Source organism: Pelodiscus sinensis, chromosome 14 (assembly GCF_052426305.1).
Source record: "Pelodiscus sinensis isolate ZL-2025 chromosome 14, ASM5242630v1, whole genome shotgun sequence".
In the NCBI taxonomy this organism is placed as follows: Eukaryota; Metazoa; Chordata; order Testudines; family Trionychidae; genus Pelodiscus; species Pelodiscus sinensis.
Genome location: NC_143065.1, coordinates 25,719,753 through 25,744,532, shown reverse-complemented (window position 1 = coordinate 25,744,532; position 24,780 = coordinate 25,719,753). Strand labels below are relative to the sequence as shown.

General features: G+C 46.1%; 1 protein-coding gene across 3 annotated transcripts; it reads right to left on the bottom strand.

The window, feature by feature from the left end:
- Positions 1–670: 670 nt before the first annotated feature.
- Positions 671–21,387, bottom strand: USP50 (ubiquitin specific peptidase 50). 3 transcript variants are annotated; one of them, XM_025179576.3, is made up of 8 exons: positions 21,145–21,387; positions 17,351–17,383; positions 14,245–14,451; positions 11,677–11,872; positions 9,111–9,263; positions 5,239–5,381; positions 3,589–3,721; positions 671–960 (listed from the first exon to the last, which is right to left on the bottom strand). In XM_025179576.3, the coding sequence occupies exons 1-8, from the start codon at positions 21,195–21,197 to the stop codon at positions 769–771; spliced, it is 1,110 nt and encodes a 369-aa protein (XP_025035361.1). In that variant the 5' UTR covers positions 21,198–21,387; the 3' UTR covers positions 671–768. The 3 variants fall into 3 exon arrangements, with proteins under 3 accessions (XP_025035361.1, XP_025035359.1, XP_025035360.1); XM_025179574.3 differs by having other exon boundaries at positions 9,057–9,263; positions 21,145–21,381; XM_025179575.3 differs by having other exon boundaries at positions 9,057–9,263; positions 21,238–21,372.
- Positions 21,388–24,780: the final 3,393 nt, after the last annotated feature.

Here is a 24,780-nt window from a genome sequence, read left to right as displayed (position 1 = left end):
TAGGGCTGTGTCTATACTGGCGCAATCTTGCTCAAAAGCAGCCACTCTTGTGCAAAAACTTGCTGCCTGTCTACACTGGCCATGTGTTCTTGTGCAAGTAAACTGATGTTCTAATGTATGAAATCAGGGCTTCTTGTGCCAGAATGCTGATGCTCTCGCTCAGGAATAAGCCCTTTTGCACAACTGTTCTTGCGCAAGAGATCAGTGTAGACAGGCAACATGAATTTCTTGCGCAAGAAAGTTCTTTGGTTAAAATGGCCATCAGAGCTTTCTTGCGCAAGACAGCGTCCACACTGCCATGGATGCTCTTACGCAAAAGCACATCTCTTGCGGAAAAGCACATGCCAGTGTAGGTGCTCTCTTCTGGAAGAGTTTTTGCACAAGAACTCTTCCGCAAAAGAGTTTTTGCGTAAGAATGCGCCAGTGTAGACGTAGCCATGTAGTTTACTCTGGAAAGAGAAAACCACTTATCCAGTACCCTATATATCTGTCTTCTACCAGAGTGTGTCAGGCTGCTGGCTTAGGTCTGTCACACTTAATACAAGGAAATGATGTGCTTTGTAGAAAGACAGCCCTCTACTTCTTACACTGAAAGTTGTGTTGCAGTCAACTCCAGCTTTCTCTCTTGAAATCAATTCCTAAGCATAATCAGAAAAATCACACACAAAAATTACACAATGGAAATGCACTCATTTAATGGCAAAAGAGGACTTAGTTGTCATTGTCAATGAATTCTAGCAATTGGACTGCTCTCACACAGACGTTTTCCTAGTACTTAGTGGTTTTCGTGGGCACAGAGAAGGCTTTACAGGTGTAGAACAGCAGATAAGCTGCAGCAGACTGTACTGAGGATTGTGGAATCTCGCTGACCTGGGCATCATCAAAGCTGTACCAGTTCTGGGTGAGCGTGTGCTTGCAGAATGCCGTATAATGGCCCCCATCCAGATAACCAAAATGGTTCTACAACAGCAACATTCGGAGAGAAAGAGAGAGATTCCCTTTCAAATTTAACAGACGTAAAGCTAGAATCTGATGATCATTTTAATTTGCACTGAGCTGTTAAGCTGAAGAAAAAAATAAAATTCCAGTTTCTCTTTACCCAAAAGAAACACTTGAAATAGGTAGAGCTCTGGGCCAGGATGAACAAGCAAATGCTGCCTGGCCAATAATTACATTTGTTGCACAGGGTATGTTTACACTACAGGACAAAGCATCTATCTATTTACTTTGATCTGCTTAGGTTTAAGTACCCATTCTTCAGCTACTTAATGATGCCCTGTTTCTCACCCCTTCCTTTTTCCTTTTTTTCTTTTTGTCCCCCCCTCTTCTCCCTCTCCTATTTATTTCGAGTTTTCATATCCCCTACTCATAACTCCAGTCATCTGAAGAAGTGGGCTGTGCCCATGAAAGCTCATGATACTATCTACATGTTTTGTTAGTGTATAAAGTGCTACCAGACCATTTGTTGTTGTTTTCTGTAACAGACTAACTCAGCTATCCCCTGAAGCTAACTTCAGTTACGTTAATTGCATAGTGAAGTAGCTTGGCTTTTGGAACTGTCTACACTGAAGGAAGTCAAAGGGAGAACACGCTTCCTTCAACTTCCCTTACTCCTTGTGAAAGCAGGACTACCAGCATCGACTGGAGTGCCCCTCTCACTTCGAATTAGCTGTCTTAACTAGACCGCTAATTCGTACTCTGGAAGATCGACAGCGGCAGCTTGGATCTTCCACTATAGTGTAGACATACCCTTACAGACTAGTTAGTGGCCTTGACCTGGCAAATCCATCTCCCAGCAAAACTCAGGTGGAAGCACTTTCAAACAGTCAGGAAAAGAAAGAGGGTCTTTGAATAAAGGGCATTTACTACACAGCCTGCATCAACTGTTGGACAAAAAAGTGCAATTAGCTTGAAGGGATTGCTGACCGGTTCTCTGTCAGTGTTTGCCCAGTATTGTATTATTTCACCATGGGTAGGCACAGTAGGCCCCAGTAGGCTGGAGTAGCCCCTTCCCATATCAAGTGGGAGGTCTATTCTAGCCCAGCCGGGCCACCGGTTAACCAGTTACCCTGGTAAGCATGCCAGCAAGGGTGATGCTTACCAGGTAACCAAGGATACGTCTACACAGCAACATTATTTTGAAATAACTAGCATTATTTAAAAATTACTTAGTCCACGTCTACACAACAGGCAGTTATTTCGAAATAATGTCAAAATACTGTCAAGCTGGAGGACTTCTTACTCCGACTCCTGTAACCCTCATTGTACGAGGAGTAAGGGAAGTCAGAGGAAGAGTGCACTGTTTTTAAATAAGTGCTGTGTAGATGCTCCCTATTTTGAAATAAGCTGTGCAATTGATGTAGCTCAATTTGTGTAGCTTATTTTGAGTTAAGCCCTGCTGTGTAGACACACCCCAAGTAACTGGTTGACCCTTAACATTCCTACTTGCAAGACACAAGTTCTGTCTACACAGGAATGCCCTGTGGGGCATTGCATAATAATACAATAGTACTGCATCCATGTAATAAAATAATTTGATACTACTTGTACAGTGACATCAAACATGTGTTCATCTTTGTGCAAAGCTATAACATAGTTATAAAGCAGTAGCACTTAAAGAGCAGTTTGGCCTCATGTACACAGGCAAGATGAAGTCATGTTATAACAAGGCTGGGGACTAGCGTCTTATATTCCACATTGCCAGACACTCGAATTGTGTCTTTGTACAGGCCTGTAATTATAATTGAATCCTGAAAACCAAAGAACATTTACGCTATTTTCATTCGTGGTACCCGGCCATCTTCCACTAGCCAGTGAAAAATGAGCTAGTTTGATCAGTAATACTTTAGGTGAGGAGACCTCTCCTAACTCTGAAATGGCAGCTCTGTGTAAATAAGTGACGGTTGAAGCTGTAACTCTTTCCTCCATCCCCATTCTGTAAACTTTGGGGCTACGTCTAGATTGCATCCCTTTTTCGTAAAAGGGATGCAAATTAGATGTATCGCAATTGCTAATGAAGTGGGGATTTAAATCTCCCCCGCTTCATTAGCATAAAAATGGCTGCCGCTTTTTTTTGGCTCGGAGTTTTGCCGGAAAAAAGCGCCAGTCTAGATGCAGATCTTTCGGAAAATAAAGCCTTTTCCGAAAGATCGCTTATCCCTTATTTACGAAAAAGGGATGCAATCTAGACGTAGCCTGGGTGCTAAGGCAGTTGCCTGCTCATTTTCTTAGGACAAAGATCAAACACTGATTTCATTCAAATAAACATTCATAGTAGGGATATGAACAGTTAACCAGTAAGCCTCACCCTTAATGGGTGAGGCTTACCTGTTAAGGTCAACTGGTGGGGCTGGAACAGCTCCATGCCTGCCGTGAGCACGGAGCTGCTCCAGCCTTGTAGGGGGTCCACTGTACACAGGGGCTGCTCTGATCGGGACACCGTTCCAGCCAAGCCCAGAGGCAGCCCCCCTCCCTTTAATTGGTTAGCCAATTAATATGTTTAACCAGTTAACCAATTAAATGGGATTTTACATCCCTAATTCATAATATTACAAATAAAGCAGGGCTAGAACTTTGCATCCAACTTACCACCACAGCACACAAGTTGTATTTTGGATTCTTCCGAAAGAGTGGATAAATATAAGGAGAAAGGTCCAAGTTGCTTAGTGGATAGTAGATGTTAGTTCCCAGTTTCCTTTTGTAACTGCCTTGACAGTCAAACCTGAAAAAAAAATTGTTTTGAGACAGTATTTTCCACTATAAATGCTTTCAGTTGTTGCAATACTGTATTTTTACCTGACTTCACATGGGCACAGGGAGAAATAGATACCACCCGTACAGCTCTTTGATATGTAAAGTCCTATATTAATGCTAAGAATTACAAGTGGGTAGAAAATTACTATCCCCAACAAAGATTAAATAAATACCCTGCAAGTGACATTTGCAATAAGAACAAATGGGTTCTTGCTTTGTGAAATTTTCTTTTTTTAGACTATAAGTATGTGTTGGGAGTGCAGAGTCAGAAGACGCATGCTGCAAAAAGGAAGCTAAATCCATTTGTGGCCCTACAGATGATTCTGGCCATTGTGGTACGGACCGTGCCAGCGTAACTACTCGCTCAGCAGCTACTGAGACCCAAAGGAATGAGATGGATACTCATTCCATGGAAGGAGTAGGAAATGACCACTTTTTAAAAACAGCATTGATACATGATCAGACTTAGGCTATGTCTAGAGTAGACTATGTAGAATTTTCAAAAGAGGATATGCAAATTCCACAGGAATTTGCATATCTTCCAATCTCACTTTCTAAAGAGGATCTTTCAAAAGTGAAAGTAGTCTGGATGCATTTTTTTTCGGAAAAAAAACCCCTTTTCCGAAAAAAAACCTCTCTTAGTTAACAAAAGAGGTTTATGTGGGTTTTTCAAAAAAGGTGGGGGGTTTTTCCCTGAAAAAAACGCATCCAGGCTACTTTCACTTTTGAAAGATCCTCTTTCGAAAGTGAGATCGGAAGAAGATATGCAAATTCTTGCTGAATTTGCAAATCCTCTTTTGAAAAAAAACATAGTTTAGATGTGCCCTTAGCAAGGAATGCTGGGCATAGAAATAATCCAACTGTATTTGTAGCCTGCATTTGCAAATTCCTTTTTTTTCCTCACCCACTTGCAATATTGAGGGCAAAGTGGCTATGAGACATACAATTTTAAAATATTAGACAAATGCAATTGTCGATTCTCTCGCCCCGCCCTCCCCCCGTTTGGTGAAGGAGTGCGTGGAGGAATAATGCTCTACCTGCAGAACACTGTTTTCTGGTTTTGTCCCTCACAATAGCTAGTAGTTCTGTAAGTGGCTATCAGAGCTAGCATGATCTGTGCTCCGAAATTCCATTCATCAGTGTGATACAATTTTATAACAACCATCCTTTGTCCTTCATTAATTTCACAATTCCATCGCTTTCCCCTCTGTGACCAATCCCTCCCCTTTCAGAATTGCCTCTCTTGCAGAAGGAGAAGCAGTACAGAAATACACTGAGTGCCATTTGATGGACTGGATAAAGTAACACATTCTCCGGGTTTATCAGGAGTCCAACTCACATGCTTTTCCAGTTTTGTAACTATCCAGATGCTGTGTGTGCAAAAAGACAGCATGTGATGAGTTTCCCTACCCTCTTAATGCAAGTGACTGTCCTATGTCTCATGTAAATCAGAGATGCAGCTGTCCTACCAGATGCAATCTGTACCTCTTTAAGTGAAAAATAACCATCTTTGGTGCCTTTCCTATGTTGGCTTTTACTGCAGCATCTTGTTTAGTTTCACAAAAGGAGCAATGAATTTGATTGTTCCAGGTCAGTGTGTCTTGTTGGAAGAAACATTCAAGGCAGTCCTGTGGAGGGAAAATGTGTTCGATAAAACAAATGCCATAACTACTTCTAGAGAAGTGAATTTCAGACCATTAAGCTGGGTTAGAGAGGGTCTCTCAAGAAGCCTGGTTGCGGAGGTCATCTTGTGCAGCATTTGTACACAGCAGAGGAAAGTTTGTCTCATGATTCAATTAGGTTGTGACTTTGAGTGTGTACGGCCCAGGCAAAGAGAGCAGTAGCCCCAGTGCCCAGCAACTCAAAAGGACCTGGTGCTCCTGACTGCTGCCACTACCACAGAAGTGGTGGCAGCCAAGCCCTAGAGCTTTTAAATCACTGCTGGAGCCCTCCATGGGCCGCTCTGGGCGGCTCTGAGGGCTAGCTGGTGGGGGAAGGAACTGCTGCATGCACCAGGTAGTGCTGAGGGCTGGAGCAAAATGGGGGGGGGGGAGTTGAGGTTAAGCCCTGAAGTGAGGAGCTGCCAGATGGTAGCAGTGGGCAAAGTTCCAGCATAGGGAAGCAAAAAAGGGTAACAGTTAACCCAATGGAATGAGCCACCTGCCCTGTTTGCAAAAACTGGGGAGACAAAGGAGCTTCCACACTTAGGAGAAAGTGTTCAGACACAGAAAATGATGAAGTCCTCAGCTACTTATGATTCACAGTTAGGGAGAAGCAACACTAGAGACAAGAAAGTAAAAATGTGCCCAATTAAAGCATGCCTTTTTAGTCAACTCTCAGTAGGGGTTAAACATGGCCGTGCCCTTCTTCAGCCGTTTTCCTGTTACTGTGACCTACCCTTGCTTGTTGCTGCCCCAACCTAATTCATTGTTACAGAGAGCGGAATAGGAGCTCCCTTCTCAGGGTGTCCTTAGTATTTATGGGGCCCTTTGCATTACAATTAAACCGGTGTCCCTATGCCCAATGGCTGCTGGAGAGGATGATTTTTAGAGATGTGACTATAATCTTCATCAACAGACTAATGAAATATTTTTTAAACACATTTTAATCTAAGATCCTGTAAATTAGCACAGTGAATTCAAAAACTGACAGGCTGCGTCTAGATTGGCATGATTTTCCGGAAATGCTTTTAACGGAAAAGTTATCCGTTAAAAGCATTTTCGGAACAGAGCATCTAGATTGGCACGGACTCTTTTCCGCAAAAGCACTTTTTGCAGAAAAGCATCCGTGCCAATCTAGATGCGCTTTTCCGCAAAAAAGCCCCGATCACCATTTTCACGATCGGGGCTTTTTTGTGCAAAACAAATCTGAGCTGTCTACACTGGTCCTTTTGCGCAAAAGTGACTTTTGCCTGAACGGGAGCAGAATAGTATTTCCGCAAGAAGCACTGATTTCTTACAGTAGGAAGTCAGTGCTTTTGTGGAAATTCAAGCGGCCAGTGTAGACAGCTGGCAAGTTTTTCCGGAAAAGCGGCTGATTTTCCGGAAAAACTGGCCAGTCTAGACACAACCACAGTCTTTACCTGGGGTTGGAACTGCCTGTTAAATGGTTTCATTACCTCTTGTCTGCTAATAGGTCTAGCGGGCTTTTTCACTTTTAAGTTAACTAGATCCTCTCTGAAGGAAGCAGAGCCACAGAACAGAGATAGGAAGAGGAAGGTTGTTGGACATTAGGACCCAGTCGTGCCCCAGATTTTCAGGTGCCCTGTATGTGTTCTGCATATGGGTAAGAACTGGCTCTGCTCCCTTGATCCACTTGTCATAATGCTCCATTAAACTGGCAGAAAGGTGCTCGCACACAACAGTGATTGGCTTTTTCTTTTAAAAGGCCTCTAATGTTGGGCTCGGGACAATTTTCAGATGCTCAGACAGGTAAAAACACAGGTGGTTCACTGGACAAGAGATGTCGAACTTTCTGTGGCAAAGGCAAAGCAATGAAGCATTAGTGAGGATGCTGCAGTTCATTTTGTCAACATAACTGGCCTCCCTTGGTATCCCACAATGCCCCCCGGGACTGCTCTGCTCATTGTTTTCAACTCAGCTGCCCAGCAGGCATGTGCTCCTCCCCATCAATGCACCAGGAAGCAATAACACTTCTGAACCTGGAGAGCCCCCAGAGGCTGCTGAGGGAGATCCGGGAGGGAATGACAGAACTAGTAAATAGGGGCTGAGGGGAGGCATAAGGGTCATCTAGTGCATGCAGGCTGTGTCATGCCTCATCAGTTGTCACAACATAGCATCCCTAGCTGAACGATACTTCCCACATTGGCCTTATACAAACAAGCCATGGGCTATAATTCTTCGCCTTTAAAGGGGCATAATTAGAATTTGCTTGGCAGGATTTAGCAGGAGAAATGATCAGGTATAAACCAACCATAATCTACCAGGAAGCAAACAATAATCAACACACTTAGACAAATAAAATCACAATTCAAAAGGTAAAAAAACAGATCTTACAATCTGCCCCTCCATCCATCCACCCCCACCTCATGGCTGTTTTGCTTATATAAAGGCCAAAGAAAGGCTGGCTTCTGCTCATACTGAGTCAGACGTGATGATGGTAATTCAAGTGCTTCCATGGTAAATTCATCCTTTGTTTACTTTTGAGTGACTTTTATTTACCAGTGAGAGAGGTGGCTGTTTATTTAGCCACAGTTCTCACTGGGAATGGAAAACCAGCAGGATCCCTTTTTATTTTTATAAATAGAAATGCAGTGTTATGTCTTTCTACATATGCTTTATGCCATTAAGTAATAGAAGTATCCATATTTATGTTACGGTTCTTTTCAGCCCCTTTTTTTCCAATACCTCTCAATGAGGTTACTTAAAGTTTATATGGGAGGATACTATAGGCTTGTGTGAAAATTAATTTAGCATCTAAAAGAATCATAACTATTTTTTATTGCCTACGTACTGCACCAAGAGGCAAAAATAAAATGCATTATCATTACTGTATGATATCCTAACGCATGTCATCGTAAAAACCAATAGGGGGCGCACATACGCTTGCTTGCCTAAGGAACTAAAATGGCTCACTAAAGCTCTGTGAGCGAGGGAGCTATCAGCTATACCAGGCCCCCAGGCAAGGTGGGAGGCTCCATACTCTGAGAAGGGACAAGGCCAAGGACAGCCGACCCTCCGTGCCACCCAGACTGCAGCGCCACCCCTCCCAGCACTGCCTGGAGCACGCCATGCAGCACCCTTACCTCTCCAGTCATCCAGAAGAACTGCCCAGAGCATGTTGCACAGGCAATATAAAAGGCTAAGGATTTGGGCACTGCCGAAAACCTGGGCTCCTTTGAATCACCAGGCCCCAGGACAACTTCCCCCTTTACCCTCCCTGTGGGCCTGTCTCTGAGTGTACTTTGAACACAAAGCAACTGACATTGAGTATGTTTCCCTCTAAGGGAGGCATTTTGATAAGTGAGAATTTGAGAGAAAAAGCCTCTTTGGTGTGTTCTTTACAATACAAAATAAAATAGACATTTCTCTGGCCATCCTCACCCCACAATAATCCAAGGGCATTTCTAAGCACCACCACCTGAACTAGCAAAAGAACAATACAAGTCGGAGCTAGCATCTCCTCTAAACCTAAGGCCAATTCTTTCCTGAAAAGATGATGATGTCCTGGAACTGGTGTGTGCTGGGAACATGTTTCCTTAAGAGTCTGTTTACGTAAACACCTTCCACCCCCTGTACTGAGCAAAGACACCAGATGCTGGGAGGGGCTACTAGAAGTCCTACCTGTAGAGAGCATGCACTCTCAGAAGGGATGGGAAGAGAGAGAACTGTAAAAACCTCATTCTTATCGGTGGTGGTCTGGCACTCCAGGCATGTAATGTCATAATTAAGCTGTCCTTCAAATAGCTGGGTGATGATTGATGTTTCACTGCCTGTTCTCCTATCTTCCCTTGAAGTGGATGTGTTCCCATAGCATCTTCTTTTGTATGACTGCACGAAAAAAACCCAACAAACTACTGACACCAACTGTCACAAAACCATCCAAACAGACTTTGTATGGGGCTGTCAAGAAAGCACACGTGTTCTCAGTTGGCAGTAAAAACACATTATTTATAATCTGGTATTTATTCTGCTTCTTTATAACACATGTATGTGTTCTATAATTTACAACTAGGGCCCTGGTTGAGTAATGAGATGTGGTTCATGCATAATAGCATCCCTGACAAGTTCACTCTGACTCCTGGGGAGAAATTCGTTCTTATTTGTTAGAATTCAGTTAAATTCCTGTGTTTTCATGAGTTTTAGCATGAAGTTGCCTGAAAATCCAAATCAGAAGTTTATTAGTCATCACTTGTAAAAAAAAAGACGTCAGTCATTCATTCAGAAGCAGAAGCTAGATCAGTCACAGCACACAAATAATGAACAGTTGATGTGAACAACTAAAGCCCTTATACACAGAAAGTTATTCTTCAGAACTTCCAGCAAATACTTACAGAGGAGAAACTACCTTCCTGAAAGGAGCTCTGGATTGTAAAGGACGAGCTAATCAAGAAAGGGGGGAATGTTTGTAATGAATACGATTTGTAATGTATGGTGCAGTCATCTCCACTTAGCAGCACCGGCAACCATCAGCCTATTGCAGTCTGAAGCCTTTTTGTGGCCAGCTTGTAAGCATGTGCTTAACACTGTACACTGAGTAGTTCCACTGACATCAAGAGGGCTACTCATGGTGCATAAAGCTGAGAAATTTCCTATGTGTGTGCAGGGTCAGGGCCTTGTTAAGATCTTTTCAGCTTCAGACACATAGGTTATGTCTACACTTCAGGCTTCTTGCACAAGAATTGTTTTGCGCAAGAGTTCTTGTGCTAAAGGTCTACCACAAGAGCGCATCCACACTGCCATGTGTTTTTACGCAAGAGTGTCCATGGCAGTGTGGACGCTCTCTTGCACAAGAAAGCCCTGATGGCCATTTTAGCCATATGGCTTACTTGTGCAAGAAATTAATGTTGCCTGTCTACACTGCCCTCTTGTGGAAGAGCTCTTGCGCAAGAAAGCTTATTCCTCATGGGGAGAGGAGTAACTCTTCCGGAAGAAGCCCTGTTTTCCGACGCTGTACTGTAAATTTACTTGCGCAAGAACGCATGTGCGGTGTAGACACTCTGCAAGTTTTTGCACAAGAACGTTTGTTCTTGCGCAAAAAGCCTGCAGTGTAGACATAGCCACAAAGTTTTTGTTTTGGGGTTTTTTTTGTAAAAATTTCAGACACCTCCCCAGTCTCAAGTGCCAGCCCCTCTGCCTCTCCCTTCCTTCCAATGGCGTTTCCCTGGGAGGCATATTCTTTTATTTTCTCTGCATGAAGGAACCACTCTCCATTGCTCCTCACAATAGGGTGCAGTATGGAGCACTCCCTTGTTCCACCACCTTCTGGCTTCTTCTTTCTCCTGCCAATCCCAGAGCAAACAACAGAAATGCCAATTATAAACTGGAGCTCTAGGGTTGAGCTAACCGAAATGAATCCCTTGCCCAAGCAGCACATATCAGGGATTCAGAGAGTGCCCCAAGTTTTCCAGAAGAGCAGTAACACTTGATGTCACCGTGGTACTTTCTAGCTTCTCATTTGCTGTTAGGGTTGCCAGATGGTTTCAACAAAAATACCGGACACACTTGACATTACTTCACAATCTACATTACATCTTATTTAGAAAATACCAGACATTTATATTTTCTCATTTATATTTTCTCAATTTGTTTCCTGAACAGAAAGCTCAAACACTGGACTGTCTGGTTCAAAACCAGACATCTGGCAACCCTACTTGCTGTCTAAGTGCTGAGATGCCTAAGCCTGGAATTGTAAATAGGGCAAGAAAAATCATCCAATTTTTCCTCTGCAATGATTCTAAAGCCGAGCTTTTGGCACACAGATAACAACTTCTGCGAAAGCACTTGGTGCATTTACAAACCAGAGTGCCTGGCCATTGGCTACATAAGTTAGCATTTGGTATTAATGATTTCAAATTATGTACCGTGTGGCACTTTATATAGCCATGGTAAGCTAGGCCCACTATCGCAAAGACCACCGAACCAAAGAGAGGTGAGAAACCACTGGATAGTGCTCAGGGCAGGTAGGGTGGGGGACTTACTGCTGGGAAAGTGGTTTAAGGAAGCATTTGAAGGAAGTGATGTAGCTACAGAGCTTGACTTGGATGTGGAACAGGAAGCGAATGAAGGAGTTAAAGGTTGCAATGTGTACAGCAGCTGGAGCAAAGAGAGAGGCCAATGAGTTTGACAGCAGCATTGTGTACAGTATGGAGGGAGAGAAGAGACACTTTGTATTCCATGCTATGCCATAATGAATGGCAGAAAGGAGACAGAAGTGCCCAGCAGGCCACAACTGCGGTCTCACCTTCTTAAGGGCCTCATGTAGTTCGTTCAGTACATAAATCAGGAACTCTTGTGCATCCTGCTGAGTCTTCACGGTAAAAGCCGGGCACAGGTCACCGATGACTGAACGAAACACCTCTGGTGAGACACACTCAAACTCTCCCAGCCACATATCGGCCATCAAATAGGCAAAGGCGGTAGCCACCTCCCCGTTTTCCCTGAGGGAGAATAAAAGGAAGTTTTAGTTGCAGTACAAAGATATAGTGGCTGGGTTTGACACTAAAATGCAACACCCAGGCTGAATGGGCCAAGGGAGTATGTTGAGGACTCCATAGGCGCAGCCCAGACTCTGTTGGTTGAAGGATCACACTCCCAAGAGGCTATTTCAGTCCATCGTCCAGAAGGACTCTTGGAGTCCTCTGATGCTAAGCGCCACTTGAGCAGCATCCGTGAGTAATGCTCCCTATCATCTGGTTCATTAGGAGACTCCAGCCTGTCCTGGTGAATGACTTGGCCTCAGTAATTCATGCTTTGGTCCCTTCTCAGCTGGATTACAGCAGTGCAATATACCTGGGCAGAAAGTCTTCAGTGCTAGAGAAACTCCAGTTAGTACAGACCTCTGCAGCCAGTCTCCTCATTACCCACAAGCACATCCAAACTGCCCTCTGCTGGCTTCCCGTAGAATATCGGATCAAGTGCAAGGACTCAACCCTTCTCATCACAGTGCTCCCCGGCCTGGCCCAGGATACCTGGAAGATTGTCCAAAGCCCTGGGACCCAGCCTGTGGTTGACAACTTCACTCTCTAGGCCAGGCCTGGGCAAAACACCCTTCGCGGCAGGATCCGGCCTGCCAAGCCACTGGATCCGGCCCACAGACGCAGCAGGGAGGCTTGGGCAGACTCCCGTGCTTGCCCTGCTCCCACACACTGCTCAGACCAGCAGCTGCTGGGCCGTTTGGTTTTCACAGACAAACGGGGGAGGGAGCATGTGGGGGGGAGGGAGCAGGTGCTTCACGGCTGCTCCTGTCCCCAGCACAATCCCACAATGGACAGTCTCTGGCCATTGGGAGCTGCTTGTCTGAAAAACAGGCAGCACACGAAGTACGACTGCCCCCTCCCCTCAGGCTCTTATTCACAGAGCACATGGCCCCGCAGCCTCACGACAGGCACCAGCCTGAGAAACTAGCTGGACTGCTGGCTGGGAGTCTCACAAGTAAGTTTCCAGGCCAGAGCCTGCCTCTGGCATTCCAACCCCTCCCACCTCCAGCCCTCTGCCCTCCTGCCCCACATAATCCAACCCCCCTTCCACTCCTGAGCCCATACTCCCTCCTGGACACACCACCTCAATCCCTTGCCCCAGATCAAGCACCATACCCCATCACTGCCTTCTGCACCCCTGTCTTCTGCCTCCTTCACCCAAACTTTGTCCCAGACCTCACAGGCCCTCGTGCACCCAAATCTCTTACCCCAGGGGTGGGCAAGACAGCCTCCTTGGGCTGGATCCAGCCCAGCAAGCTGGCTGATCTGGCTTGCGGTCGCTCTGCTGCTTCCCCACCCCCAGGCCAATCGAGATCTGGGGACAGGGGAACGTGCAGTCTCCTCCTCTCCAGGGGTGCGTGGCACCAGACGGAACTGCCAGCTGTTCAAAACTGCTGGTGGTTCCCTCTAGGCACCGCGCACCCCTGGCAGGGTGGAAGCAGGGGGCGAGAGACTTCACATGCTCCCAGGTCCTGACTGGCCTGGGGGCGGGGCAAACACACAAAGTCTCCCGCTGCCACCAGGGACACACAGCTGGTGGTTCCCTCTAGGCACTGGAGGGCAGGGGGACAAAGACTTCACATGCTCCTCTGCCCCCAGGCCAATCAGGGTCTGTGGGCGGGGGACCATGGGAAGCCTCCTGGCCCCGCCTCTTCTACCTGAGGCGACGCCCCTTCCGGGGCCCATGACCACTTCAGAAATTTGTGAAGTGGCCCCCCTTCAAAAATTATTGCCCACCCCTGCTCTGGGCACAGCAGGCTCTCCACACAAAGGGAAAGCTTTGCTGTGCAAGAGACATCACTTTTCCAGGGGCCAGTCTAACACTGTGGAACAAACTCCCCCAGGAAGTAAGAATTAGCAAACCAACCAACCGTCACCAGCAAAGACACAAGTAAGTAAATAATCAGAACCCAACACATTGTACACACCTCACTCCCATGGAGGGATGGAGTGAACCAAGGGGTGACACAGAAAGGGGGTATGATATAAGAACCCAGTGAGAACAGAAAAAGAGGGAATTCAGAGAGAAGCCAAAAGATGAACATTAGCTAGGAAGAGCAGGGTGAGGAAGTGGCCAAGATGGTGCATGGGAGGGAGACATCAGAACAAAGCATCCTACTTCTGCTTTCCTTATGCAGACGAGTTTCTGTGCTTTAAATGCCAGGCTCCAGCTGAAACTTCATTGCTTTTAAAGAGACTTGTAATACAGAGATAGAAAAACAAGTACTTTGTGAGTCAGCTGTTTGGCACTGGCACAGACTTTGCTCCTATGCACTAGGGCAATGCAAATAATAAGTAGCAAAATAAAATAGATAACAAATAAATCGACTTACTTGTGCAGGGAGGTTACATACTTCCCTGAGAGAAAATACTCCACCAATGGGGATATACTGCAGAGGCATTGCAAAACGGCATTCATGTAGCAAGTGTTGCCCAAATTACGCAGGCCAGTCAGTCCTTGGTATGGTTGGCTAGGGCTTGTCTCATCGTTGGATTCCTCACTAGAATCCTTCAAATGCTCCAGATGCACAGTTTCAGAACTGCATTGTCAACAAGAACAAAACCTGAACTGGTATTTTATACAGTCTCATTATCACAGTAAAACTGGCCTCTTCTCTCCAAAAGCCATTTTCAACTGTCAAAGTCCTTGGCACAATACTCAGTCCCAGTCAGAGTAGTGCTTTTTTCTATTTACTCTAATAATAACATCATGGGTCCACTGATCACTCAGAGTTAAACTGACAAATTCAGAGGAAAAAAACTGGTTACTCACCTTTCGTAACTGTTGTTCGTCGAGCTGGGTTGTTTGTGTCTGTTCCAAACAGGTGCGCCAGCGCGTGCATGGAAGCCAGAAGATTTTTGCCGAGAAGCAACCGTCAGATCAGCGTAGGTGCCCCCTAGAGTGGTGCTGATCTGGCGCTCGATATAGAGCCTGGCTGACTCACCCACCCCCCACTTCCCTCTTGCAGGCTACTCCACTGAGAGAAGGAGAGTGGGTATTGGAATGAACATGAACATCGCATCTCAAAGGACAGTTATGGAAGGCACGTAATGGTTTTTCCTTGTTCAAGTGCTTGTTTGTGTGCATGCCAGTCAGGTGACTCACACGTCTAAGTGTTGTGAGGGGTGGGGGGGTCAGAGCCAGGAGCTGACAGGAGCACTGCCCTGCCAAAGGCGGCATTGTCTCTGGTCACGGAAAACATCTCTCGTGAGTTGGAAACTGAGCAAGAAATGCTGTGGATGTGGCCTAATAGAATGTGCCAAAATTGGCGGAGACAGGACCCAGGCAAGGTTGTAACATTTGAGGATACATGAGCCTATCCAGGAGGAGATCCATGTGATGACTCAGGGTGGCCTTTCATCCTATCCACTACAGCTACAAATAACTGGCCCCATTTCCTAAATAGTCTAGTCCTTTCAATGCAAAAACCCAATGCCCTGCGTACGTCCAGCATGTGGAGTCTCTGTTCCCATGTCCCAGAGTATGGCTTAGGATAGAATATGGAACTGAGAGACCACCTTAAGGAGGAACACCGGGGGAGGCCTTAACTGTACCTTGTCCTTAAAGAACGTGGTATGGGGGGCTCTGAGTTCTGACAATCTCCTGGTCCAGGTTATAAGCATCAAGAAAGCTACCTTATAGTCAGGACGTAAAATCCCATTTAATTGGTTAACCAGCTAAACATTATGTTTAACCAGTTGACCAATTAAAGGGGGGCAGGCTGAGGAGCGAACTTGTTGGAGCAGTTTCCCCTCTGCAGATGAGGGCTACTCCGGCCAGATGGAGCAGCCCCTGCCTGCAGCAGGGAGGCAGGACCAGGAAGCCCCTGACTGCAAAGAGCCATATGGAGCGGGAACAGCCCCTTGCCTGAGGTGGATGGGGAGCTGCTCCAGTCCCCACCGGTTAACCAGTAGCCACATGTCCCTTAATTTACCTTTCCGATATGAAAATATACATTCTTTATGTCGAGGGTGGCATATCAGTCTGCTGGATCCTGGGATGTGATAATAGAGGCCCGGGAGAAAGAGAAAGGGGATAGTTTCCCAAAAACTAAAACTATTCTAACTACTAATCACTAAATAACTCTAAACGACAACTATAGGAAACCTATGTGCAGTAACTGGTAGGAGCATGCAACGCTAGCAAGTGTGAGGAGTTCCAGCTGCTGTCACCAGCGGGAAGAAGTAACTGGGGGATTGGCAGGTCAACAAGGCTCTATAGCAGGCGCTACGTAGGTACCACTCCACAGAGCACCTAAGCTGATCCGACGGCTGCTGTTCGGCAAAAATCTTCCCGCTTCTGTGCACATGCGTACACAGCCCTGATTGGAATGCACACAAACAAGCACTCGAAGGAGCAGTGCGAGTACTTCCCACCAAATGCATTGGACAGGTCAGCACTGAATGTTGTGCATGTTGTTATATCTGCAAAGTGAACACTTAATTGGGGACCACGCCTTTGCCTAAGTTGTCTCTGTCTTGCTGGACTATTCAATTAGCATGTCAGTGACCCAGCCTCTGCTTGGAAAGGATTCAGATAATTAATTTGCCATTATCGGGTTCACTTGCCATTCCGCTCGACCTTGCAAGCTCTGGTCCTGGAGCTCTCGCTGCCTTCATCAGGAGTTTGCAGAAGACTTGAAGGATCAAGCCCACTGTCTATAGCACTGGGATTTTGAAATACATTTTTAATACCAATTTTTCCCTCTCCTTTGACAACCTAGACAGGTGGACAGACATGCCCAGTCGATTCCAGTGAGGCTTGGCATTTACATTTTATGTCTGGTTTTTGTTTGGTTGCAGGGGAGTGGGTTGTGGTTTTGTTTTGTTTTTTGGTTATGTCTTTTTTGGGGCACCAGTGTTACTATTCACCTACCAGGCACGACTGACTGCACCTTTCGGGGTTGGGCCTGTGTTGGCCTAGCAGGTGACAGCACAACTTAGCTTTACCCTCTGTCTGCTTCACATCTCTCCTACCAGCTCAGCCCTTCCCCTGAATTCCACATTCAGCGCCTGGGTCCAGGTTTCTCCCAGGCTTCTTTACACATTGTTCTTTGCCCATCTTCACATGTGGCTCTAGCCTCTGTGGGTTGAGTTAGCTGTGGCTGATCAGGGATAACAGGCAGCAATATGAGTGGAGAGGCAACCCCCAGCATTAATGAGGGAGGTGATGTCAGGGGACATAAGAAGCAACTAAAATAATCAGAGTTGGTGCAACTTGGCTACAGCTATTTCCATTTTAACCCAGCTAGACACGAGGCACTTCTGTCAACTCAGCCCTCCTCCTTAGGAGGGGACATAGTGTCCCCCAACCCCCACCCCGCTCAACCCAACACCAGTGGCTGCAGAAGGCAAGCCTTGTTTCTTTCCGTTCTCTCCCAGTCAAACGGGAGGTCAGCTCACACACACACGGTCGAACAGAAGACTCATATTACCTACCTGAGAGGGCGTTTGGGTTGCGATAGGAAGTGCCTAGATCGGATGAAAGGAAACACAGGTCAGCATCAAATACTTGTGGATCTGAAAGCCTGTGAAAAGGAAGGTACCATGTATATAGCCTGTTCTATGGTTGAGGAGAGGAGATACTGGAGAATCTCATTAGAGACAAATCTGGCTTGAGGGGCCACAAAGAAGAACAATGGGGATCACTTGCCTCCAGAGAGAAACAAAGTTCCCTTCAGGTTCAATTCCTACTTTCTACGGCCAGAAGGGACCATTGTGGTCAGCTAGTCTGGTCTCTTGTCTCACACAGGGCATGGCCTTTCCCCAGAATAATCCCTACAGCATCTCTTCTGGACACACCGCATCCATGGTGAGGAATCTACCACAGCCCTTCACAATGTCATCAACCGCGAGTGCAGCAGACGGAGGCTGAGCTGGTGGTAACAGAAGCAGCTTGACGCGGACCATTAAAATGCTATGGGGTGAATGCAATGCCCCCCTCAGGGAGGGCTAGGTGCGAAGTCTCACACTTTCACAGCTGGCTAACCAGGGGGAAGTTTCCCAAGCCAGTTAACAGTAAGCTGCTACTTGGTGGATCCCTACACTTAGCGGCACCCAACTTGCCAAGCTCTGACTGTAGGCTCCCTATTAATAGCCAACAGAGTATCCTAGGGCAGTGGTGCACAATCTTTTTTCCACCATGACCCCTATGCCACGGGACCGCCAATGGCCAGGCCCAGCTCCCAGACGGCCGGCTCTATGTGCTTCAGCCCCCAGGAAGACATCTGCTACCGCGACCCACGGGTTGCGCACCACTGTCTTAGGGGAGCTGCTGCATGCCATGTGATGGGGAGCTAACATGGGGCCATTGACTGATGTCTTGGGCTAATATAAGAGGGAGATGATCATTCTCCTCACTCTCTTTACATCCAGCCCTGCAAGGAGCCGAGCTCCCTTAACTCCCATTGACTTGAATGGTAGGGAGGGTGTTTCATAGCTCACAGGCACCCACAGCAGCACCTCACAGGGCAAGGCTCTCTCCCATGGGGAGAATGCGTTTGCCAGGGCTGCTTTGCTCGGTCCCCTGCGAAGGACCCTGCCTGCATTTCCCACGTACACTCACCACATCTGCCTCCCAGGCACCTGAAGGCAAGTTTTCAGGAGAGCAAATGGGTTCTCTTGCCCTGCTCTGGGGCCAGGCCACCCTCTCCACACGATGGACCCTCTGTTGATTTGCTGCGTTTTCCAGGCCTGAGCCCAGTGTTTGTTAACGGGTGACTGTTACTGCTATAGTTTTACCCTAGGGCACTGTCTGCATTAGCCCTGCAGGCCAGTCACGTTGCAGCCGCTCTGCATCCCCCTTCCATCCTAATCTAACTCAAAGTCAAAGGTTCCCACAATGCTGTGGCAAGCCTCCGTTTTCTCCGAGGAGGCCTGTCTGGAGACTTACACAAGGTCCTACAAGTGCAAGAAAACCAGCAGCTCTCCCTGGTGTCTCCCTTCACTGCCTCTCCCTTTGGGAACGGCTCTGCTTTAGCAGGGTTGAATACAGGGCAACAGCAAAGGAATCTGGGAGCTTGTTTCCCCTGCTTTTGCTCTATCTCCTTGTTCTTCTCCTCCTCCCTCCCTTACCACGTCCCAGCATGTCCTATAGAGTGATCAGGGCCAGACTAAGGCAGCTGCCGAGGCGCCAACTGATGGGGGACACCTGATGGCAGCTGTAAGGGGCGCGCAGCGTCCCTCATAGTTGCCATCAAGTGCTGCGTGCCTGGCTCCCGCAGCACCAGGCCCCCCCCCCCATCCCCGTGGTGCCGGCCAGCAGCGCTCTTCCCCCCATGGCCACAGGGTCCTGCACGGCCAGGCTGGCCCTGAGAGTGACTGATGTATCATTATAATGGCAACATACTAAAACATGGGCTCGTGCAGGGTCTCCCTTCTAGAATGCATTTGCTCTTTGAATGCACAGCTGATGGAAAACCCCCACTGGCTAGCACAGGTCAGACAGGTGAATTTTCCTGCACACACATTTTGTCTGTGTGTGTATCCTCTCTCATTACCTTACCAGTGTTGCTCATATACATTTGTATTTCCCAAAACCATGTGCTGCGTTCCACATGGAAGACTCTTTTTGTCTAGCATTGCTCACATCAAGGAGTCAGAGTAAGTTAGTCTTCTGGCTGGCCGTTGTTTGCGAATTGCAATTTTTTATACTCAGCCTTATGTAATATGAACCCAGATTTTTGTTTGCTTCCAGCCTCCCCAGCACATTTCTCTCTCTGCTCTAACACTGAATCAGGGAGGTTTGACTACATGGGGTCCTCTCCCCAGAATAATGCTATAAACATACAATCTAAAGAAAAGTCCCTCCTCAAGGCAGGACTTTCCTGCACATCATGCACTGCACTCCTGTGGCTCATGGGCACTAGACAGGAAAGGTCCCTTGGCAGTTTACAGAATCAGCTACAAAAGATTTCCCATATTTAGAGCCTCATCCCCCCCAACATACTGTATGGCTACGTCTACACTGGCATGATTTTCCAAAAATGCTTGTAACGGAAAAGTTTTCCGTTAAAAGCATTTTCGGAAAAGCAAGTCAAGATTGGCAGGATGCTTTTCCGCAAAAGCACTTTTTGCGGAAAAGTGTCCGTGGCCAATCTAGACACGGTTTTCCGCAAAAAAGCCCCAATTGCCATTTTTGCGATCGGGGCTTTTTTGCGGAAAACAGTACTATGCTGTTTACACTGGCCCTCTTGCGCTAATGATTTGCACAAGAGGGCTTTTGCCCGAACGGGAGCAGCATAGTATTTCCGCAAGAACACTGACGATCTTACATGAGATCATCAGTGTTCTTGTGGAAATTCAAACGGCCAGTGTAGACAGCTGGCAAGTTTTTCCGCAAAATCAGATGATTTTGCGGAAAAACTTGCCAGTCTAGACACAGCCAAAAGGTTCAGTTCCTCTGATCATCTTGCTCATTGCATTGTTCAGTTCCTTGCTCATATTTCTTCAGCCTTTTAGCCTTTCCCCATGATCATTGCAAGTTGCTCCTATTTTCCTCATTCTTTGTGATGCAAAGGGCCAGGAGGGTTAGAACGGAACGGTAACTTCTCTTGCCCGCTACCACCAGTTTAGTGAGACTTTGAGGCCTTTATAAGGAATCAGCATGGGGGAAGAAAATAAGGAGGAAAAATCTGGGGAATTTTCTAGATCCACCGTGGATCATTAATTTGCAAAATAAAATCAAAAGGCTTCCCAGACATTTCTCTGCGTTCAATTTATGCCCTACAGTTTTTCAGTGTGGTGGAAAAAAACTGACTGCAAAGCAAGGCTCTCCCAGAAGCAGGTCCAGGAACCATGAATATGTAGATTCAAGCGGTGCTTTCAAAACTGCAACGCAAAGCGGGAGACTGACTCATTTTTAAGTTTATTTGTGAAGTAAAAATTAACTTTTCTGAATGGCCCACAGGCAGGCTATTCCCCTCTCTGTTAGCTCAATAGGATAAGAAAAATTGTTGGCCAACAATCAAGACTGATTCCGGTCAGTGGATTTCACAGATAACAGCAGCACCAGCATGTTCATGAATGCTGAACTAGGAAGAGTACCCAAACTGGTTTCTGGACCTCATTCTCCACCATCTCAAGCACAACCATACCCACAACCAAATGCACACTCATTCTTTAAAAAATTCATTGCTGCAGCTCCATTTAAAATGCTCAGATGAATTCCATCTACTCCATTCAATGAATGTCCATCCCCTCCATACAAACTACATTATAAAATGCAGACTCACAGAGAATAAAATATATTGAAATCATCAGGTGCTGATGTTGATGGGGAAGCCATCGCTTGTTACTTCCACTGGCTTTGGGAAGCTCCCTCTTACCCTCTTCTCTTCATTTCACCACCTCTTTTCTTTTGCTTTTCATATAGTCATTTCAGTATTTCATAGCATTTCTAGTACAATTGCCCGAAAGTATGTGCTTCTCCTAAAGCTCTCAGCGTACTTCCCCTACAGTTCCAGTTTGGATTTTTCTGGCATCATAAGACAACATTCTACCTTGTTGCTATGTGATGCTGCTGAGTTCCCATAAATTCCAGTCAAGGTCAAAAAACTGACTGTTGCACATGTCAGTTCACAAGTATCTTGTACAAGTTCTGCAGCTGAAGAATGTTCTGACATTCTATTGGCAGCCATATGTGGATTACACCCAGAGCTATGAGGGTCTTCCCAATAGGCAATAACTAGGCAGAAATTTCCTCTCTTACTCCCTTAATGGGAGCAGAATTGTCCAACTTTACAATGTATCCCTTGTAGAAAGTTAAATGATTTGTATTTAAGATTTCTTACAAAACAGGGATTGTTAAAATTTTTCCATTTGTTTTTAGTCATTTTTTAAAATGAGAATTCCATCAAGTATATTTTTTTCCTTAAGTGTATATTTTAAACTCTTACCATTCGCTATGTTCTAGCAAAAAAAAGGGCTAGTCAATTTGGCTTCCAGTTACATTTTCTTCTAGTTTTCCAACCTTAAGCATTGATTTAGCTGTGCTAAAACAGAGCACTACTCCAAAATTCTCCGTTTTATTTAGTTTTCTATGAAGTTTAATGAGAAGCAATCCTATTCCATGCTCATCCTGTTGATCTGGCTTGTCTTGGTTCAGTGTTCATGGCCACTGCAGCTCCAGCAGACACAGTCAGGGGAGGTCTGCATGTCCCCCAGCTGAGGCAATTCTAGGTTCCTCTGCACCCTGTGCTCCCCAGAGTGAGGAATGCAGCAAACTGTGCACTTTCCCCTGGCTCCCTGATGAAGGGCAACCCTGCAATGTCCCCATATTAATGCCTATCAATCAGGGCTGACAATTACCACACCTCACCCACTACTGTCATCGTATTTCTCTGTAAACCTGTTGTGTAGTATCAAGTAAAAGCTGGTGACTGGCAATCAATTATATCATCATGTTTTGTGTGTGGGTGCTTACCAGAAGATTTCAGTGTCTGGATACCAGCAGGTGTCTTACTTTAGAGGCTGGACCAGCCAGACTCTGAAGTAAGACACCGGACTGCCCGAAGGACCTGGAACTGTACAGAGGTGCCTTTCCGACCTGGCCCAGGAGCCCATCCTTTGCTGAGTTGGAGTCCCCAGCAAGCCAAAGGGATGTTGTCAGCCTTCTCTTGCCTTTTCTTTTTATATCACCTGTAATATCTAATAAACCTTGCATTTATTTGCATTAAGCAATTTGTGTCTTCTTGGTTACCCTCCGAGCCTGAGAGCAGAGTCTAGCTGGCCCAGCCTCTGAAATAAGACAGCAGGTCATCCGGACTCTTGAGATGAAGATTTTTGGGGAATTAACTAAAGGAAATAACTTAAGGAACAGAGAGGTCAGCACTATTTGCATCTATGAACGATGGATCCCCAGCTCCGTGGATTAGTGCTGCTGAAAAAGACTGTAGAGGTGAGAAAACTTCTTCAGACAAAGGCTGAAGCCTCGTAAGGCCACATGTAGTTTTTGTGTTTGATTTGTTACCAGTTTTTGTTTCTATTACCTCTGTTTAGCATCACTTAAATCTCAGTCTTTATTAATACACTTTTTATTATTAGGGACGTTAGCGCCTAGAAATTTAAACCATTAACCTATAAATCTGGGCTTATTGGTTAATCCAAACAACTACATGCACTCCCCCTCCCTTGCTGCCTGTGTGTCAGAGGCAGTTAAGGGGTGGGGGATATACGGGAGCTGGCCTCAGAGGCATGTGCTCCACTACAACTGATACAGAGGCAGCAGCAGCAGCAGGTGGCGGTGGGCTCCCTGGGATTGGGGTTGGGAGCACACCAGCTGCCAGCCCCATCCCTGGGAACCATCAAATAATCGTGTAACTACTATTATTAAATTGATCTCTAACATTGTAGCCAGACATGAACTCCCATTTTAACATCCATCTTTGTCTGCTTGAAAGCATGCAGGGCACACAGAGCAGTGGAAAAACAACATGATCTTTGAAAACCTTGGAGCAGGAGGTTTAGATATGCTGGCTGAGTGACCATGGTCAACTGTAAGCAGAGATAAGAGGGTGGTCAAACTAATCGCTGACCAAGAGGCTGCACGTAAGTGCCCTTGACTTAACCCATATTGATATGAACACACAGCCGTCCGCGGGGGGGAGGAATCTCCCACCCAGCAAGAACATCCGGCACTCCTACTTTAGCTATCTTTCTCTCTTACAAGTGTAAATTAACTTGAAACTTGCTTGTAAGAACTAGCGCCACAAAACAGACCAGTACAATTTGGCCTCTTAAGATAAGAGAGAGAATACGGGCCCCCAGGGGTATAAAGATAGGTTCAGCAGCACACTTACTCTGAGCGTTAATCTACCACCTATCTGCTGGTCGGGTTTCGTGTTTGACCTCCCGAGGTTCCATAAAGGACGCCCACCTCGTATTCGTCTTTCCGAGGAATTGAAGGACCGACCATGGCCTGACATGCTGGAGTCGAGAGGCACAGAAGGGGGTAAAAATTGTACCTGGATGTGGTCCTTTGTTTAAGTATATATATATATATATATATATATATATATATATATATATATATATATATATATATACACACACACACACACACACACACACACACACAGTGTTAGAGCTCTTTAAAGATTAAGCTGTCACTTGGTACCATTATTTCTATTTTCTATCTTTATAACCATTTTTAAGATTTATTTTTGCTAACATTTAAGAAATAGAGCAATAGCCATTGTAACCATATGATTTATAAGCTTCTTTAATAAACCTGTAACTGTTTAAGCTTTAACCTGACTCCTTCAGTTGCTGTAACAGAACCAAGCACAATTTAAAAGAACTTCAGCCGGTCATAGGGACAGGTATAGGAAGAGCTTGGGTGTTTAGATCTGTGTCACTCCCAGGTGACAGGTCCGCTAGGGCACTTCTCAGCCTTCCCTAGGCTGCCCGCTGCGAAGGAACTTTGTGTTCTAGCAGCTAAAATCTGAGGAGTAGCAAGCTCTTCCTATAAACAGGGGCGTCTGTTGGCCTGTTGGCTACCCTCTGCGAAAGGACCCCAGTCCTAGCAGTAAAGACACAGACGTTAAACTTTCGGGGCTCCCTTCAGCCTTCTGGCTGCCCGCTGCGACGAGACCTCATATCTTAGCAGTTAAAGACTTGGGTGACACACACACACACTGCCCTGACCATCTGACAAACATCCCTATTTATTATAAATTCCTTGCAGCACTGTTATACTAAAATTAGGTGGGCATCATCTGCCGAGTCAGCAGTTTCTCTGGAGACAGCAGACTTGGTATTTCCGTGGGTAGCCAGTGACAGGGGCTGGATACAGCAGAGGAGGGCTCTTCCAGAGGTTCAGAAAGTAGGTGCACTAATAGCTCCCTGCAAGGCAAGACAAGGCAAGGCCT